Raw genomic sequence first — 19,768 nt, 5'->3', positions numbered from 1 at the left:
GGGCGGGAAGTCCAGAGTTCCACATCCTTTGGTCGAAGATGTATAAGGATACCGGGGCTCATATCACAGTAGCACGTATGACGACTGAGGAGAGGCGTCTACATGAAGTTGACACATCACCTCGAAGGCCATGGAGTGAAGACTAAAGTAGTGCTCACTCCATAAGTGATCTTCTCGTCTTATGAAATTCTAGTCACGTGAGATTGGCCTTTTTCAAAAGCCGACTTGTATGCCAACTATCTATGAGAGGCGAAGAGCGCACAATACTCGCAAAATGGTTGGTTGGCAATCATTGGACCCCGGCAGGGATAGCTCGACAGAAACAGAGTCGCAGACCGGCAAGGTTCCTCTTAAACTAGCACAGCCATGCGAACAGAGCAATCGAGCGCTTATACAATCTGACAACGAGAAACTGGTCATCTCAGCTCTCGGATTGCTGAATTGGTAGCAGCGGAGTCTGATGTATGCTTCATACTAATATGATTTGGTTTGTATTGACGAGTTGTTCACATTCTTAGGTAACGAAGGATTATTGTCGTTCCGCTTTATAACACACGCTGCAGGAAAATCTCTAGCCATTAGTATTCAAATAATGGAAACTCCAGATTCTCGTATCATTTCTCCAGGTACACAGCCGATAATCAATGGGCAATTTGAGCATTCCCATTTGAATGTGTAACCGACGTCATGATCTATAACGATGTAGTAAGTTAGCAGGAATAGTCCACTTGGTAAATACTGGAGTGGTGATAAAAAGACATACAAAGTCCCACCACGGCGAAAGTAAATCAACCCCCAACACATATATGAAAGTGAGGAAGTGTTGCTGCGTTCCATGTGTTGTCATTGAGGCAAAAGTGACGACTACTTGAAATCCTGAAGCAGTTTAGCGCGTGATCCGAGATGCAGGTGATCCCGAAGTAATTGATCTTATCGGCGCGATATCGAACGGGGCGGAGTCCCTCTTCTTCTTCTCCAGCTACTGTTACTTACTTACCAGGGTCACGCCCCTCTCTTTGCTTTTATCTTTCCTCCCCTCGCTCTCCCTTCTTCGCCCTACTTTCGACGGGGCCTGACAAGCATTTATGTGGAGCGCGCAATAAAGTGCTTTCACGGGTCTCTCACTACCGTATTTCCCACCTTTCGGCTCATCATAACCTTCCAAGTCTATGTTGCAGCCTCTCGCCCGGTCGCGATTTCTTCGACCGCCGTTAGCGCCAACGAGTCACTTCGCCCCGACCTTTGGTCGTTTTTGTTTGCACTGCGCGACCACGATCGAACTCGCAGGCCTTTGTCGGATACCTGCATAAGGGGCTTGCATCATGGCATCTAACGCCGCCATGCTGTTGGACCCACGGGCCCACAGAAGGAAGCTACAAAGCGATGGTAACGACCCCGAATTTGCTTCTCTTTCGTCATATAGTCACAGCGACGCGGGTTTGGAGGCCGCATATGAGCGACTTTACTTTCCCTCAACGTCCAGAGACTGCCCCTCTCCTCCTCAGGACCCCATATTTATGAACCCTAATCTTGTCGATACCGAAAGCTCATTTATCCACGAGGCAGGCTCCCAGAATTCAGGCTACTCGGATTCTTCCGCTGCGCCGGCAGGTACGGCTTCTGCGGCACATCGTCTTCTCAACCCGCAACGTCTACAGTCTTCTAATAGAGGTAGCCCGAAGTCGAGATCACGACCACAGTCAGTTTCCTCACGCGGTGGGGATAGTGCGAGGGCATCACCACAACGTAGCGATACGCGTGGACCCGATGTGGATGTGGTATTTACAACCGCGCAGGAGGAGCTTAGTGATGGGAAGCGGAATTCCGATCATGTCGATGAAGTGCGCCATGGGAATCTCATCGAGAATATGTACGGCGTTGAAAGACGACTAAACCAGCCATACAAGAAGATAAAGACGGAGAAAGACCTGGCCCAGAGCGGGAAAAAGGCGATATTTACGTCGACTGGGGCCAGCGGGTTGGGTGAATGGGTGAAGGATGGTGAAGAGAAGTCGAATTCGTCCACACCGATCACCCCAAATGTTGTTGACTTAACGATTGGTGAGAAAAAGACGGGTTTTTCGAATAAAAATTTTATTGCTAATTGCTGTTGTAGATTCCTCTGCTGCAGCAACTGACGATGATGATCTACAAGTCACGGGTTCAAATAATCTCAGCATCCAGAGAGTATGTTATGGCAAGCTAGAAAACGCAATGGTGCAAGCAGTGCTGGTACCAAAGCCTCCAGCTGCAGCTCAAACCGTTTTTGGGGACTCGGCGCATGATTGGCCCTCAATCAAATTAGGAGTACACCGATCAACAAATCAAGGCAATAATCGGATTGAGGTTTCAGACCCCGATGGAAAAATATTTGGGGCAATAGATCCAAAGACCGCTGCAGTGATTGCTCCTCTTCTCGATTCGCCTGCTTTGAAAGTCGACGTTACCGCTCGGTTGGATGTTCGAAGGAGGCTGGCAAACGAATATCCGTGGGCACCTTGCTCAGCTCTGTATCGAGCGTCTATCAACCTGTACGGCCTTCGGAAGGATGCTGAACTAGTCGGGAAGCACCTTGGTCAGAATAATGTCTGGCTTGGTACCCCGTTTTCAGTAGAGCAAGGTGTCCCTGTGTTCAACCCACACGCTGAGAGAAGGCGCGCCCAAGCCGCCGCGTCTTTCTTACCAAATGTGGCTGCGAGGGGCCGATCAACCGTCAACTACGAAGTCCGCACTGCAGAAGAGGTGAACGATGCAGTGATGAAGATGTTCGATCAACTTCAGAGCGCCGAAAATATACCCGAGTTGGAACCTCCTTCGCTTTTGTCAACCCCGTTGCTCCGCCACCAAAAGCAGGCGCTTTGGTTCATGACTGAAAAGGAAAAGCCGCGCAAGTTTGGGCCTAGAGAGGAAGATAATAATTCACTTTGGAGGTTGGAGCATCGTTCAAATGGGGCAAGCCGGTATCGCGAGGTTATTAGTGGCATTGTACGCGATGACGAACCTCCACAGAGCCTAGGTGGCCTTTTAGCAGATATGATGGGTCTCGGGAAGACTTTGAGCGTTCTGTCTCTTGTCGTATCCTCTTTGGCAGAAGCTCACGAGTGGGCAAATATGGCACCAAATTCAGACCTTATTCGAAACCTGCCGGGCATCCGCAACACCAAAACGACACTTCTAGTAGCTCCGTTGAGTGCTGTTAACAATTGGACATTCCAGGTCAAGGAGCATCTGAAAGAAAACGCCATATCTTATCACGTATTTCACGGGCAATCGCGAATCACTGATGTGGATGAGCTGTCTAAATATGACCTGGTCATCACGACATACAGCATTATTCTCAGCGAGCTCTCTGGAAGGGGTTCGAAACGAAATGGGAACCCTGGGAGCCCGTTAACCAAGATGAATATGTTTCGAATTGTTCTGGACGAAGCGCATACTATCCGAGAACAGAGTGCAGCACAGACACAGGCTATTTTCAAGCTGAACTCCCAGCGTAAGTGGTCTGTAACTGGTACACCTATTCAAAACCGACTAGAGGACCTTTTCTCGGTGACCAAGTTCCTTGGTCTGAATCCCTACGATGACAGAGGGCAGTTCGGGATGCACATTCTGAGTCGATTTAAGACCGGGGATGCCACGGTCCTAGCAAGCTTGCGAGTGCTTGTAGACTCATTTACACTACGCCGTGTCAAGGACAAGATCGACATCCCTACCCGGCACGACAAGATCATAACGCTTAATTTCTCTGAGAAGGAGAGGCAGCTGCATGAATTCTTCCGACGAGAGTCAAACGTGATGATGAAAGTAATTGCCGGCGAGGATAAGACAGCACTGAAAGGTCGGATGTATCATCATATCCTAAAGGCAATGGTAATTTTACGCCAAGTCAGTGCCCATGGCAAAGAGCTTCTCGACAGTAATGATCGCGCAAGGATTAAGGGGCTGAGCGTCCATGACGCCATCGACCTCGAAGAAGGCGGGAATGATACACCAGAACTGGTAGATAAGAAAGCGTACGAGATGTTTACCTTAATGCAAGAGTCCTCGGCAGATATGTGTGCCCTGTGTGGCAAACGCCTTGAGGACCCAAATACTGATTCTGGTACCACCGACCGTCAAGTACCAATGGCGATCATACTTCCTTGCTTTGATGTACTTTGCCCCGAGTGTTTCTCTGGCTGTAAACAAGCGTTTGACAGTCAAACCGGGCCATCAGTTCATGACATCAAATGCCAGGTCTGCGATGGATGGATCCCTGTTTCATATTCCACCATCACCCCTGGAGGGCTACAGGACTATATGATGGGCCAGGCCCAGGCCAAGCAGAGCAAAAAGCAAGCAAAGACCCTAGGAGAGTACGAAGGCCCGCACACGAAAACCAAGGCGCTGGTGGCGTATCTATTGGAGACGGCGGATGAGAGCAAGGGCTTAGGGGACGAACATCCTATCAAAAGTGTGGTGTTTTCTGCATGGACGTCGCATTTGGACTTGATCGAGATTGCGCTAAAAGACAACGGCATCACAGGCTTTACCCGCCTGGACGGGACGATGACCCTATCCGCCCGCCAAAAGGCCCTTCAGGAGTTTCACGACAATAACAACATCACTATCCTCCTAGCGACTATCGGGGCTGGTGGCGTCGGTCTCAACTTGACCGCTGCATCTCGAGTCTATATCATGGAACCGCAATACAACCCCGCAGCCGTGGCACAAGCGGTTGATCGAGTGCATCGAATCGGGCAGATGCGCGAAGTGACTACAGTACAGTTCCTAATGAAGGATAGTATCGAAGAGAAGATCTTCGAGCTGGCCAAGAAGAAGCAGCAGTTGGCCGATATGAGCATGAACCAGAGGAAGCTTGATAAGAGAGAGGTGCAAGAGCAACGGATGCGTGAATATCGAAGTTTATTCAAGTGATACTAATACCCTTTTTACGATTCCCCTTTTTACTCCCGTCATTTGTTTTCCTTTTCGTTTCTCCTACCTGCTTCCACCATAGAGACGGACACTGCAATTGATACAAACATGGATAATACCTGATACCCAATGGTTTACACTCGGCGTTAATATATCCCCTGTGGTTTCACATTTGCTCTTGCTGGCGCTTACTAGGAACACAGAAGACTTATACGGCATTGATAATACACCGATAAATGCAATATAAAGACTTGGTTCTTTCCAGAAAGTGTTTCCTGTACTAAAATATAGACACCAGGGTCAGAATTGTCTTGCGATCGTATGGAATTCGAGTTTTATGTCGCTAGTAACACATCATTTAACTAGCACATAGCGCTTGGGTATTAGAGATGGTATGTCTTTCACACCTAATAGCGAGAAATACGATTGGCAATGAGCAGAAAGCGCTAGTAGGTCAAATAAAAGAGAGGGATAAACCAACAACGCGGCTGTAGGGTGGCAAACATCCAAGCTACGCAAGTCGAAGGCTGCTAGGCATAGACCAGAGCCGACCAAGAAAGAGTAAAAGAAGAAAAAGAAATCAGTGCGTCAACGGCAGACGGCGCGAAGAACGAGAAAAAGGCAAAAAGATATGACAAGGACGGGATTCGAACCCGCGAAGTTTCCCACTGGTGATTGGTGAAGACCTAAAACCAGCGCCATAACCACTCGGCCACCTTGCCTTGCTTGATGATGATTGCTTTAACTAATTGACCTAATACTAAAATAAAATTAATTCTAAACCATTTGATTTTAACCCTAAGTCATTCGTTTCCAACCACTGTCAACACGTCTCAACGTTCACTATATATACTAATTTCATTCCTCACTTGTTATGCATTAGTAATATAGCCTATGTTACTCGTGGCACCACTTCTAAATGTATAGGGGGACTCCCGGCCGAGTTTGATTTCTTGAAGCTTCTCCGCGTTGTGAATATATATACTTGTCAGGTTGGGTCCAATTCCAGCATGCTCAATATAGTTTATGCTTGGAACAGCTGAGAAATGATAATGGTAGTGGAGGGTAGTCGATATGATGGCATACAGGCAACACTACATGCGCTATTTCTAGAGCAATAGTGTAGTGGAGAAAGGAGTTCTGATTCATTTCTCCCTGTGGGCTCAGCTATGTTGAACTACCACATAAAGCCGCTCCGGCCATTTATTTTACAAAATTAAATATTTTAATCGTAACACCAAATGAAACATTCATCTTCTCCCTGTCTACAATAACAATAACACAGATGCGTCTTTATAGGGGTTTATAATAGAAATATAGCAATGTGAGATGTCCTCTGCACACGAATGGAGGTTGACCGATTGATCGCCCCCAAGAATGTTTCCAAGCCGTGTCCTATGGTATACTTATAGTACAGCTCCTATGACATACTTGGACTACAGGGAGGTCATTCTAGGCTCAGAAGATGGAGTAAATGGGTGATATGAGCCCCCAGGCCGGCCATGAACCTTTGCTCTTTCCCCTCGAGTCTTACGAACCGTCAGAACCTAGGTAGTTGTTTTGTTATCTGTCTACATGTAAGTTGATGGTGACAGCTAAGAGGCTGTATTACAACAGTGGCCGAGGAGATCAAAGCAAGTTCTGGTAGTAGGATTTTCATTCTACCCTTATCCAAGAGGAGGCAAACAACACAGACATAACCAAAGTCCCTGAGGTCGACAGAAGAAATCTCCGAGACCCATGAAGGTTCAAATCCAATTGAGGGGCTCTGCCTGCTCATCATCTTCGCGCTTGATCCAGTTTAGAGGCTCAGCATCCTCGGGTTTATCACGTCTAATCCAATTAAGTGGCTCGGCCTGGTCATCATCCCCACGCTTAATCCAATTTAGGGGCTCAACCTGCTCAGTATCATCACGTTTTATCCAATTGAGCGGTCTTGGATCGTTGGAATAATCATCACCGGACTTGATTGCTGTACCGTACAGATTAATTAGCATGGCCCGATAGCTATCTCTCTAGGGTCTAACATACCAGGATATGGGGATGCAGCCGAAGTTGGTGCAGCAATAGACGAAGCTGCAAAAAGAGCAAGGATGGAGAGGCGATACATGGCCTTCATAGTTGCCCGGGTGGCTCGTATGGTACGCACAAGGTTAAGTGTGTGTATGGAAACGTTAAGAGAAATAGTTATTGCTCTCCCTGTCTGCTACAATCGAGGGTGAGGCCCCAACTGCTATATATTGCACACGAACGAGTCTTTGACCCCTCATTCTTGTGAATTTGTCATTTTTTTTTCTTTTTTGATGGGAATCACCTCATCCGGTATGTGCGAACAAAGGTGTGCGCTGGGTGAGTGAGTTACTCGTCAGCTGCAAAGTCTTGAGGTCCTTGTCCCTGAGATAGTAATAACAATCTATTAATTCTACATAGAAGTAGAGTCATTCCCCTGTTATCTTCTTAGGTCTCCATGCTATGACAACAGGAATTAAGAGCGGAGCCAATCCCAACGACTCTTGTGATTCCCATGATGCTCGAAGGAGAGGTATGTTGCATCGCATCCGTCTGCAAGATGAAGTAGTGCCTTGATTTGTAACTTGGAGTGACTGGAAAAGAGTGACTAATAGTACCAAGGCCCTGTCAGGGAGAATCCTTGTCAAGAATCGGACTCAGCATTGGGAAGCAAACAGCGAACGCGGGGGCGGGGAGAGAATTGGGGCAGAGTTCTTCCGGGCATTGGAACAAACAGATGCCATGGCCAATAGAAACCTTACCACATCATTCTTCGGATGTCGCAACGCATATTGATGCATGTATATCCTGGGTTGTATGGATGTAGGCTCGGGCACTCAGTACGGCTCAGACGGATCTACGACCATCTCTAGCCTGTGGTAAACTTTGGACTAGTTGATCATCGATGGCCCTAATGCTGGTAATTTAGTTGCCAATCCCCTTTAGACCCCAATCCCCACATCAGGAGGACCATATTGGCATATCGTACCTTGTAGATATTAGACCCCCGCAATGTCCCGGTTGGAAAATCCCCACTTGGGGCGGGGAAGAGGATCTTGTTTGCTATATCAGCCCCAATGTTTTGAGTATATTCTAGGTAAAAGTCTAGTCGCTATTACACAGCAGTAGTTCTGCCGGGATGTAGTCACATAATTTTAATAAATGGATTTCGACCATAGGCGTTGTCAGCCGTCGTGCTTACAGTCGGCTTTGCTAGCAGATAGAAAGTGCGTGTTCATACAGTCATGTCCGTACCGGTAGATTCTTCTATATCCCTCTCTACCAATCAATCACCCCATCTTCAATCCCATCTGTCCAGGTTGGAGTGCTTGACCGTATAGTCCCAGATCGCATCAAAACTACGACATTGATGGGTGGTATTCCACCCAATAAAAATCAACTGGCCATTAAAATCCGTTGGGACTTCGATGGTTGTGTCCCCGTAACACTGCAAGGCATGTCTGACATAGTTAAAGCAATGCTCAATATGCCACAACCCATGGCCATTGGGGATAAAACTGGGATCGGTCGTATCCCCGTCCAGAGCTTCCAAGGTTTCCAGGTCAAGCCTACCCTCCATCAACTGCCAAAATGTATGGCGGATGGCACCCTAGCATGTAGTCAACGTCAAAGCCACTCTCACGCGGAATGATGATCAGCACCACTCACCAGGCAATGGAGCTGATGGAACATGCTAATGCCGTACATCATTTCTCCGCGGATGACCCCTCCAGGTGGCAGCTTCAGCTCCTCCCAGTTGGGGATGTAAATAAAGCCAGGGTTTTCGTGATTTGCTGCAATCCTTGTATCGGTTATTTGAATCGTACTAGAGAATAGAGGCATCTTACGTCCCGCTAGTGCCTCCCAGGCAGCGTTGCTTCGGGGGCTTGAGCGCTCCGTAAAAATTTCCGATGGACCGAACTTCTTCGTTTCCAAGGGCACTGGCGTAGTTAGCGCGGAAGAAAGTGAGGAAAAGCAACAACCATACTTAGGGGGATCGGGTTTCCGTATGGCAGACTGACACTAACGGTGTTCCGTCGCAAAATGGTGTAATGCCTGGTGAAAGCGACTAAGAGGGAGGATATTGCAAAAATGAAGGAGATGAACAGGATGGTGTAGAGGATAAACCAGTGTTTACGGTGCGTCGAACGCGGTCTCGTCATACCATCTTCAGACAAGAGGTTCGCCTTATCCTGGGCAGCATTTTCTTCTGAATGCACCGCTGCATAGTAGATGTTTTTCTTTTGAGAAGGTTGCGCCCACCTCAAGAGTTTTTGATATCCTGGCATTTTTGCAAAGAAGAAGCTTAGGCCTGACAGAGACAAACAATTTCGAGACAGATTTCTCTGAGGGCAAGGCAGGTTCAGCTTGGCCGGACACAGAGAAGCTACACTCTTATTTAGCCCGCAGGGAAATTGGATGCATACTGTCAGCTGGAATAACCGGGAGGACAATGGGCACAGCGGGTGGGTGGTATGAGTGCTGCATCAGGCCCAATTTGTCACGCTGCTCGGTCTATCTTGGATTTTCCAGCAGTCTCTAACGGAAATGTCCGAAGTTACATGATAGCAGATCCCGGTAGACAGTGCGCGATTTTCCCCACTCGTGATGTTGTGATGCAGAAGCCTCCAAGCCCTAGGTTATTAATTGCTCCTTTACGGGGATTTCTCGAATCCCTTCACCTCAAACTTCCAAAAAATGTCTATCGTTGCACCCCATTCACAGAGACTTTCATCTTCACCCTCTGTGAATGAGGAGAAATATGAGCTAAACTCGGGAAACACCATAGCCGATGATTATGTTGATCCGCCTGTTTTCGACCAAGGTAGACGCCGCGCGTTCTGTCGTCAGTACGTGATTATCGTAATATGCCTCCTGTTGACCCTTGGAGGCCTCCTGCTTACCGTCGTGTCCGCTTCTTCAACCGTATATTCCACTTCAACTATCATGTCCTGGGAATCGTTTGCTTCGTCTTCACCGGAGTCACCACACTCTTCTTCCCACCACCGCCACCATGGCACATCACCAAATACATACAACCTATCATCTCCGGTGATGGAAGGAATCATGAAGTCGCCCTGTGGCCATACCGCTACTGAAGCTAGAGCGCGAGGCTGCCACTTTGACATCATCACTTTTTGCTGGCTACCAGACCGCTGCTACGATGCGGAACTATCGGACTCCTTCGAGAAGTTGGTCGACTGGAAATGGTACCTTGACCGGAACAAGACACAGCCAGTCCCTAAGGAAGAAGCCCTGCAGGGGGAATTGGATGGACTGTATGTAAGTTGGGAGTACCATGTGCAGCACTGTGTGTATATGTGGGAGAAGATGCACCGAGCGCTATTGGGAGCGGGAAAACCGGCAATCGACACGTATATCAGCCCCTATAGCCACACCGAACACTGTGGGAAAATGTTGCTGAGTCGGGGGGAAGGTTATGCCATGGGCGATATCAACACTCGGATCCGTGTGAAGTTTCCTGACTGTGGGATTGTGTAGTTACTTTCTTTTGATGTCGTGCTGGATAGTGATCATCATTAACCAACCAGAACCGTAAGTACTAGAAAGCAACCAACTGCATGGGGCATACGGACAAAGAACATGTGTATATAGGTCTCAAGTCTGATCCTCTTAATCCCCGTATAGTAATCCCGGAACCATGCAGGGATTCTTTGGACAGGCAGCATCGCGGCGCGTCATCGCCTTGGCGAGCCTTATTTCTTATTTCTACAACTTCCCCAGGATCCCATTGCATATCTTGGACATCACTCTTCCCCGCATATCACTCGCAATGGCCAACGATTCTACTGTCTCGTGGGCAGAGGATGCCTTCGGGCCTGCCAGTCACGTGCGTGGGTTTGACTTTACGTTGACCTTCGAGCAGGTTGTTCTGTCGATTATCCCGTCTATAGTGTTGCTGCTGGCAGGACCATCTAGACTGCTCTATCTCACTCGTTGCCGTTCAAAAACTTGTCCCCAACAGAAAAAATACCTCTGCAAGCTGGTGAGGAAGATCTCACAGAATGCTTCAGTATCCCGCTGCTGTGACTGATGAATTCCAGGTCACCTCGTCCATAAACCTGGTTCTACAACTCTCCTTATTGGTGTTATGGAGTGTGTCGCCATCCTCGCGGACTTCAACGACTATCCCAGCTGCCTCTCTAAGCCTCGCCAATGCAATTGTAATCATTGGGCTCTCCTATATCGAGGACCGCAAGTCAACGAAGCCCTCTTCCCTCCTGACCATTTACTTACTACTCTCAATACTATTCGATGCAGTACAGGTTCGTACATTATGGTTGACGCATCGAATTCCCATGGCAGCGGTCCAGAGCGCCATTACTGGGACAAAGCTCGCCATGCTCCTATTGGAGATGCGAGAGAAGACCTCTTATCTCCAGTCCCCCTACAGGGACTATCCCCCGGAGGCAACCAGCGGCATTGTAAATCTCAGCTTTGTCTGGTGGATAAATCGACTTTTCATGACTGGGTACCGAAAGCTCATGGGGAATCGAGACCTTTATGATCTTGATCCCGGGCTTGCCTCTGGCCCTGCGGGCGAACGAGTGAAGAGAATGTGGGAGAAACAAGGTCTGTTCATCTTCATTCTTGGTTGCAACCGTCGCATGTGTAATATATTGACAAGTTCCAGGGAGCGCAAAAAGCAAGCTTACGCTACCTTGGGTCTTTGTCCGCTGTTTCTGGATGGAGTTTCTTGCCGTGGTGTGGCCTCGAGTGTGCTTGATTGGATTCAGCTTCGCTCAGCCTTTTCTGATCATGGCAGCAGTTCAGCATGTAGAGCGGCCGGTGACTACAGAGACCCGAGACCATGGCTATGGCCTCATTGGGGCCACCGTCCTGGTTTATCTGGGTATCGCGGTAGGCCCTTATTGTGCTATATGTACAGGCCATCTCTGATTGAAATCTAGTTCTCGAATGTCCACTACAGACAGCGCTTCTCGCGGGTATCCACGTTATTCCGAGGCGCAATGATCGCGTTAATTCATGACCGGACATTGATACTCCAGGATGGTCTCTACACAGAAAGTGCCGCACTCACGTTGATGAGTACTGGTGAGTAAAGTGGTGCACTCATATGTCCCGACAAAATGGGCAGTTGCTTACCTAGGAATGGCTTCGGATAGATGTTGATGGCATCATTGAACATTTGGAGAACATGAATGACGTCTGGGCCCGCACGATAGAAGTGACTATCGGCATAACCTTGCTGGGTATCCAACTGGGTGCAACTTGCATCGTTCCATTACTCCTTACACTGGGTCAGTCACAGATGGAGTATACACCATCAGGGAAGCAACATAGTACTTACTCTCCTGTCTAGCATGCCTAGTTGGCCAGAAGTTGGTGGCAAATTCCATTGGAAACGACCAACAGAGCTGGAACCTGGAGATCCAGAAGAGGGTCAAGAATACCTCAGCCGTCCTGGGTACCATGAAGGCAATCAAGGTCTCGGGGCTTTCGAAAGCGCTGGCCCAAAATCTTCAAGAGCACCGTGAACGGGAGCTTTTTGTATCTCGAGCATTCTTCAAAGGAATAATGTGGCTCAACGGTCTAGGTGTGTTGACCCCCGTTTGTATGGGTTACTGGTCTGACAGTAGCAGCAACTTTGCCCCGAATATGGTCCCCCGTCATCACCTTCACCGTCTATGCGATTCAAGCACGGATTCAAGGTGACGACTCTCTAACTACCGTGAGAGCATTTACCGCGCTGAGTATCATTACTCTTGTTACAACACCTGCTGAAAAGCTCCTCGCCGTTTTACCACAGCTAGCCGCAGCTATGGGATGCTTTCAGCGCATTCACGAGTACATAACATCTGATCCAGTCAAGGACGGTAGGTTAGGACGTACTGAAGTCTTAACGTTGAATTCGGCGATCTCTTCGGCCAACACAAATGAAAAAGGATTCACACCGCGAACTGACGATGAAGAGCAAGGGATTGTTATCGGGTTGGACAACGTCACAGTGCTACCTTCACCAAAGGCAATATCTGTCGCCCTGAAGAATGTGTCCTTCAAAGTAAGGCAGGGAAATCTACTAGTAGTAACCGGTTCTGTCGGCTCAGGCAAGACAACCCTACTCAAGACTATCTTAGGTGAACTTGACTGTCAGTCAGGGACTGTCTGTGTCGAATCGAAGCGTATCTCTTATTGCAGCCAGAATCCGTGGTTACTGAATACAACAATCAAGAAGAGCGTCACTGGCCTCGAAGATCACAAAGTAGATGAGAAGTGGTACCAAACCGTCATACGTTCATGCTGCTTAGAGGAGGACATTCATGGCTGGCCCGACGGAGATCAGAGTGAAGTTGGAAGCAAAGGCCTTGCTTTATCTGGTGGACAAAAGCAAAGAGTGGTATGCTATAAAGATCCTATTCTGTTTTACTTACTTCTTTACCGCGCTAATTGTGTAGGCATTGGCTCGTGCGGTATACAGTCGCCAGGACATAGCTTTGCTAGACGACACCTTATCCGCCTCGGACATGCAGACCCAGGAGATGATCATTGCACGGCTCCTTTCGAATGATGGGATATTTCGACAACTGGGAACAACAGTGATCCTAACAACCCACAACCGTAAGCCCTCCTGTCTACTGTGTTTTGTCCCAAGATTCCTAAGCCTTGACGTGTTTCTAGCCCGACTGCTTAAGGTGGCAGACAGCGTAATATCACTTAGCGCAGATGGGCAGGTCGAGCGCCAGACAACGGGTAAGGATGCTATTCAATACGCAGCCATTATTCGTGAAAATGAAGACACGGATGCTGGAGAGGCCGGCCTAAATGAAAAGACCTGGGATAAGGCAGCCAGTTCGTCAAACGGCGCTGCGAATGAGGTGGAGGATGATGACCGAACCAGGCAAATCGGTGACTTATCGGTGTACTACTACTACGCACGAATTGTTGGTCCATTTCTCTGTACCATGTTCCTCCTTGCGCATGCCTTGCTAGCCTTCGCCGAAAACTTTCCGCGAGTATGGCTAAGCAAGTGGACCGAAGCAGGCGGCAGCCAACTTCCACTGTACCTATCTGTCTATATTGTTTTGGCCCTAGCAGCATCGGTGCTCGTCTTGGGCTGCATCTGGGTCATTTTCCTTAACCTGATGCCGAAGTCGGCCATCCGTTTGCATTGGCGCCTGCTGAACACCGTCATTCGAGCACATTTATCCTTCTTCTCCACGACTGATAGTGGAGTGACACTCAATCGTTTCAGCCAGGACATGACATTGGTAGATCTGGCGTTACCTATATCTCTAATGTCTTTGGGACAGTCGTTTTTTGGATGCATCGCCACCGTGGGCTTGATCGCAACGGGCTCAGCATACATGGCCATCACGATACCTGTGACATTAGTGGTCCTGTATATCTTGCAGAAGATATACCTTAAGACCAGTAGACAGCTACGATACCTCGATCTGGAGTGCCGAAGTCCCTTGTACTCCCACTTCGTCGAGGTTCTCGATGGACTTCCCACGATCCGGGCGTTTGGTTGGCAGGTCGCATCGACTGAGGTTCTGATTCAGCATTTGGATCAGTCCCAAAAGCCATACTACATGCTTTCATGCGCGCAGAGGTGGTTGAACCTGGTCCTGGATATTGTGGTGATGGCATTGGCGACCATTGTGGTGACACTAGCCGTGGAGCTACATGAGAGCACCAATGCGGGCCTTCTCGGCGTTGCCTTGAACAATATTCTGGGATTTAATCAGCTACTATCGTTCTTCATCACGGCGTGGACTACCTTTGAAACCTCTCTCGGAGCAATAGCCCGCGTCAAGTCCTTTGTAGAGACCACTCCGTCTGAGGTTCCTCCTGGTCAAATTTCAGAACCACCAGTGTGCTGGCCTGAGCAGGGAGCAATCCACATCCAGGACCTCTCTCTTTCCTATCCCAATGGGACATCAGCGTTGCATGATATCTCGATGTGCATCACACCAGGGGAGAGAATTGGTATCTGTGGCCGTACAGGCAGGTATGTCTCCCCATACTCTTCAATTCTATTTACTACCCTAACGCCGTGTCCTATACCCTAGCGGTAAAAGCTCTTTCATACTCGCTTTACTTCGCCTTCTAAACCCATCCCACGGCACGATCACCATCGACGGGATTAACATCGAAAGCCTCTCCCCACCAGCAATCCGCGAGGCACTAATAGCCGTTCCACAAGATCCTTTCACGCTTCTAGGCTCCGTGCGGTACAACGCAGACATCATGGGCGTTTCCAACGACGAAGACATCACATCTGTATTAAAGCAAGTAGCATATGGGAGGCCATTGAAAGCCGAGGAGGTCTGGACGCATCCTGGAGGGTCACCCGCTGTCTCAAGGAGAACAGCAGTTATTCTGCTTAGCACGGGCAATTCTGAAGAAACGAACCCGCCAAAGTGGATGTCAGGTGCTGATCTTAGATGAGGCCACCAGCAACCTTGATAGCGAGACGGATCGTCGCACCCAACAGATATTGAAGGATGCCTTTGACGGCTGCACTGTTATCAGTGTAGCTCACAGGGTATGTTCTCCTTTCTTTTGTGCCCAGTAACCTACTATTCATTTCATCCTCAAGCGTTGATCTATTACGAGCTAATGAACTCGTATAGCTGGACACAATCATCAATTTCGACAGAATCGCCGTCCTAGACGCGGGACGTCTGGTTGAGTTCGACACGCCACAGCGCCTTCTCGCCAGAGATGGACTTTTCCGTCGGATGGTCTCGGCATTCGAGGAACAGGGGCTAGATGAACTATAACACTTATCTGATGAGTATATACCCGCAGCTAACCCTCATACCAAATCAGGAAGAAGTCATTGTACTGGTCAATCTGTCTTAATGATCTGCTTCTTTGCAGGGCCAAGCAAAGCTTGTATGTTCCAGTTCCAGAGTGCTCGGGGTCAAATATGATAGGTCATTGCGCGGTCTTTGCACGTTGGCGGGTTCGTCCGTCCGCATATGCATGTACTCTGTTCAATGTAGAGGATTTATGCGATGCATAAGAGTGGTGGGTGTCGTGTTGTGTTCCGTATTGTAGATGGAGGGTTGAATGTGATATACGTTTTGTATTTGATATTGGTTTATTATGGTTCATATTGCATATTCTAATGCTATGGAATGCATCTGCATAAGCGGATTTCAAAGAATGCCATCCTCTCAGGCCAAAATATGATATTATGGGAGGAGTGACATCAGGTCTATATACAAACATGGAGGTGATTTTTCCCAACCAAGGCTGCACCCTGCAGCAACAAGGACTCCTCATGCCGTTTGACATAACACGCTAAATTAAAAGATGATATCAAGATCATGATGACAGATGAAGAGAAGAAAAGAGACCTTCAAGGCTAAATTCAAGGACAAAGGGAGAGATGGGATCATGGCATATCGACGGTTCGTTCAACACCAGGTGAAAACTGGATTCTTGCTCTTCACAGCTTCCAATCGCTCAACGATCACTTTGCGCTGATTGCCCTCCATTCCTTCCGCAGCGGCATATCCAAGATCTCCTTCGAGATCGTCACTACTCCAGATCAGCTGCGCTTGGCCGCGCCCACTGGATATCGAACTGTGCTTTTGATGCTTATTGCCGGGCCGCGGCGGAAGGGAAGGCCAGCTTTGGTCCACGCTTCGCTCATGGAGCATGCTATCAATGCCATCCTGACTGACCCTGTAGTCGCCAATAGTGGCAGGGCTGCCGTTCGGTATTCTTCGTGTACTAGGCTCGTGGGATCGGCCACGTGACAATTCAAACCGGTTGGGGTTGGGCAGCTCATTCGGTGACGATCCAAGACCCAGGAGATCATTCTCGGGACCGGTCCCCAGCGACATGGATGCACCAATATCCATCTCTTCGTGGTCGGGGTCATAGTCGTAGTTCTCGTAGCTCTTCACCTTGCGTTTTTGTGCTTCTGTCGATGGTCCACGAAGGGGAATAGCAACGGGAACGTCCACCAGATCATCCCAAACGCACACCCGGGTTCGTCGCGTGAGCTCTAGCGGTCCATGGTCAGGCTGCTTCAACGTCTCCACAACGTTCCAAGCCTGTCCCTTCATGACTGCGATCTGTCTCGCAAACATGCTCTCCTTGAAGTCATCGTCCTGAGAAAATACGCGTCGCAGCGCCATTTGCGTGCCGCTCCACCAGGCTGTTGAGGTCAAGAGAGGTAAGAAATGGTCCCGAGTCTTCTGAGAGAAGGGCTGTCCGATCAAAGAAACCGGAAGGAATAGCCAGCCGAACGGAAAGCTTCGCCACTAGAGGGTGTGAGAAATTTGTTGCGACCAGGTTAATTAAGAATCTACTTACAGCATCAGGATGTTTCCACGGCCAGGACAAACTGTTATCGATTGCTCCGATCTGAATAGACGCTTGAGGCTCCGACGAGTTCAGAGGAGTGCCAGTGCGACTCACTGCCACCATCGCCTCGTGTCGCCTGTAGGGAAGAGGGGCAGAGGATGTGCGCTCCGAATTGACAGAAACGGGGCGAGCGGGAGGTAGATGGTCGTCATCATCGTCCTGCTGAGTCCCGTTGGGCTTGGGCGGATCAACGACAATAGACACTTCTTCGGTGTTCCAGTCGATTTTGATCATCCAGTTATCCAACCCACGGTCAGTATTGCGCATAATATAATCCAAAATCACCAACTTTTCCAACTCCTCGCGGAATGACTGCTTGAGACTCTCGGTCCAGTAGAACCGCCGTTCCCTACTCTCCTCCCTTGGTGATGGGGTTTGTATATCACCGTTCTCATAATCTTCCTCATCTTCATCATCCGACTGCATTCCAGAAGGACGACAAGCCTCGTTCCAAGGCCGCTTCTTGCGCTTTGGGGCATCTTCCGCGCGAAAGCCAGTATTGGTCTGGTCTGGCCAGGGATGGTCTCGGAGGAAGAGATTCGCATCCTTGTAGCCCTTGAGAAAGACCTGAAAGCTACCGGCCTTAGGGGGAAGGGGTCGCTTGCCCATCCATGCCTTTCTCCGGTCCCAGAAATCGTAGTAAAATGATTTCGAGGATAGCCACACGATATCGGTGTAGGGGACGAGATTAGTGCGCAGACGAGAGTCAAGGACATACGCGGCTGCTTCCGAGACATAGGATAAGTTGGGAATCAGGCAGGCACGACCAAAGAAGCATGGGAACAGGTTTCGATGGATCCATTTCGTCCACTTGGGATTGCGGGACGCATAAGGCTCCTCGTCTTTGGGTTTAAAAACCCCCACGACTTTGCCTTCACTGTTGCGCGCAAAATAACTACCGGAGCTTCCCTGAGAGATCATCCGGGGGTGCATTCCCATCAATATCGCTGAGTGGACACTCTCTACAACGTTCTCAAACTCCTCCCGCGCCCTTCGTGCTGCGCCTTCAATTTCATCCGACTCAAGCTCTTCGGCGGAGATTGGTCTGACACCATTCGGGGGTTGGAATACAGAGTGGTAAATTTCAAGCTTTTCTTCTTCCAAAGTCTTTCCCTTGACTTTGTTGATCTTGAACTTAGAGGCGATCTCTTCGGCCCACCGCTCGAGGCGCGCATTGATGGCCTTGATATCCACTCCGGAATTTCTTCGGCCTCGACGATGGTAGCCACTCGGTCTCCGACGATGTCCCGGGGGCGAAGACAAAATGGACGCATCCATTTGCGCGCGGGAGGAAATGGGAGCATATCGGGGAGCGGAGTGGGATGTTGTGCCGAGGGAGTCGTGTAAGTTATCGTCATCTGAATAATCATACAAGTCATTGGCTCTGTCTTCTTCCTCCTGGGCCAGACGGGCGTAACCCGAGGTCGCAGGTCGGTTTTTCGGCATGGTGTATCTGTGGTCTAATGGAAGGGCCGGGAGGCGAATGCAGGTCGTTGCATCTGAGGGAACGGCAGGGAGTGGAAGGAGGAAGCGAGAGAAGAACTAAAAGAGGGAAAAGAAGAAGAAGAACGAATCGAATTACGGCATTACTCAATAATGGCAGAGAGATTGCAAGTAAGAGAAGGGTTTCCCTCTGGGGAGTAAAAGAGGGAGGAATTGTAGATTAGGTGGTGAGAGAAGGGAACTTACTTGATCCCTCCAATAAAACCGCCGCCGTCATCCACCGAGAACTTGCACGGCCAACTCACAGAAGTGGCCCTTTACTGTACCGTACCGCGAAGTCCCGTGGCATGGAGCCCAAAGGCGAATAGCTAGTCTAGAGTCAGCCACAGGGCGGGTACTTTACCGTACCGCACCGCCACAGCCCTGTCCCGTGTGGCTCCACCGGAGCTTAAAAAAGCCCCTGAATTTTAGAGGATCAACTTGCCTTCATACTTATTTCGTTGCCTACCTTCGGCCGGAGTATGCGCAGCAGGACGATCCGAGAGGACGGGTCGTGTTCAGTTGCTCAAGGCCCAGGATTCGACCTAATCAGTAAACATACATTGTGTCTACAACCCTATTTGCCATTGAGCCGGTAGATCTGGTTGTATACAACTTGGGAACATGGCAGGTCGCATATATCAAGTATGAACCGAAGGAATTTCTGTTCTAGAAAGTAGTAACAAGTTGGACAGATGACATCCAAGGGACCGGTCATGTCTGAATCACCATAAGAACTGAGCCATCCGACAGACATTGGGGGTTCCGTAATTAATATATGATCAATGCGAGGCTCTAAGCACGGTTATTACCTGCATCGGTAGCCATCACGGTCCATGTCTCGGTTCTTTACCTCTCTCTGGAATGGTGTTGCTACCAAGATCGATATATTTCATATATCTCCTACGAGAAACGGGTCTAGGATCGGATCGGTGTCACGGTCTAGCTCATGATAGTAAGCGCCTTTAGACCTGAAGACCATCTGCCACCC

At 49.1% G+C, this 19,768-nt stretch overlaps 5 protein-coding genes across 5 annotated transcripts; 2 read left to right on the top strand and 3 right to left on the bottom strand.

Moving 5' to 3' along the window:
• Window positions 1–1,322: 1,322 nt before the first annotated feature.
• ANOM_004712 (SNF2 family helicase/ATPase) lies at window positions 1,323–4,917 on the top strand (the record flags this gene model as incomplete). The annotated part of the gene is made up of 2 exons (XM_015549969.1): window positions 1,323–2,061; window positions 2,117–4,917. The coding sequence occupies 2 exons, from the start codon at window positions 1,323–1,325 to the stop codon at window positions 4,915–4,917; spliced, it is 3,540 nt and encodes a 1,179-aa protein (XP_015407275.1).
• A 1,748-nt stretch (window positions 4,918–6,665) lies between these two features.
• On the bottom strand, window positions 6,666–7,036 carry ANOM_004711 (uncharacterized protein; the record flags this gene model as incomplete). Its single annotated transcript, XM_015549968.1, has 2 exons — window positions 6,666–6,889; window positions 6,949–7,036. 2 exons carry the CDS (start codon window positions 7,034–7,036, stop codon window positions 6,666–6,668), a joined length of 312 nt encoding a protein of 103 aa, XP_015407276.1.
• Window positions 7,037–8,227: 1,191 nt separating this feature from the next.
• Window positions 8,228–9,215, bottom strand: ANOM_004710 (oxidase ustYa family protein; the record flags this gene model as incomplete). The annotated part of the gene is made up of 4 exons (XM_015549967.1): window positions 8,228–8,536; window positions 8,596–8,720; window positions 8,775–8,913; window positions 8,955–9,215. The coding sequence occupies 4 exons, from the start codon at window positions 9,213–9,215 to the stop codon at window positions 8,228–8,230; spliced, it is 834 nt and encodes a 277-aa protein (XP_015407277.1).
• Window positions 9,216–9,624: 409 nt separating this feature from the next.
• Window positions 9,625–15,695, top strand: ANOM_004709 (uncharacterized protein; the record flags this gene model as incomplete). Its single annotated transcript, XM_015549966.1, has 13 exons — window positions 9,625–10,205; window positions 10,576–10,933; window positions 10,992–11,520; window positions 11,582–11,808; window positions 11,859–12,003; window positions 12,075–12,209; window positions 12,272–12,505; window positions 12,552–13,306; window positions 13,365–13,527; window positions 13,588–14,920; window positions 14,982–15,285; window positions 15,362–15,457; window positions 15,546–15,695. 13 exons carry the CDS (start codon window positions 9,625–9,627, stop codon window positions 15,693–15,695), a joined length of 5,010 nt encoding a protein of 1,669 aa, XP_015407254.1.
• A 642-nt stretch (window positions 15,696–16,337) lies between these two features.
• ANOM_004708 (1-phosphatidylinositol 4-kinase LSB6) lies at window positions 16,338–18,741 on the bottom strand (the record flags this gene model as incomplete). The annotated part of the gene is made up of 2 exons (XM_015549965.1): window positions 16,338–17,192; window positions 17,245–18,741. 2 exons carry the CDS (start codon window positions 18,739–18,741, stop codon window positions 16,338–16,340), a joined length of 2,352 nt encoding a protein of 783 aa, XP_015407253.1.
• Between the last annotated feature and the right edge of the window lie 1,027 nt (window positions 18,742–19,768).

This window comes from Aspergillus nomiae (genome assembly GCF_001204775.2).
Source record: "Aspergillus nomiae NRRL 13137 chromosome Unknown contig00119, whole genome shotgun sequence".
Classification (NCBI taxonomy): Eukaryota; Fungi; Ascomycota; class Eurotiomycetes; order Eurotiales; family Aspergillaceae; genus Aspergillus; species Aspergillus nomiae.
Note: the sequence above shows the minus strand (reverse complement) of the source record. Positions and strands in the feature narration are given on the sequence as shown.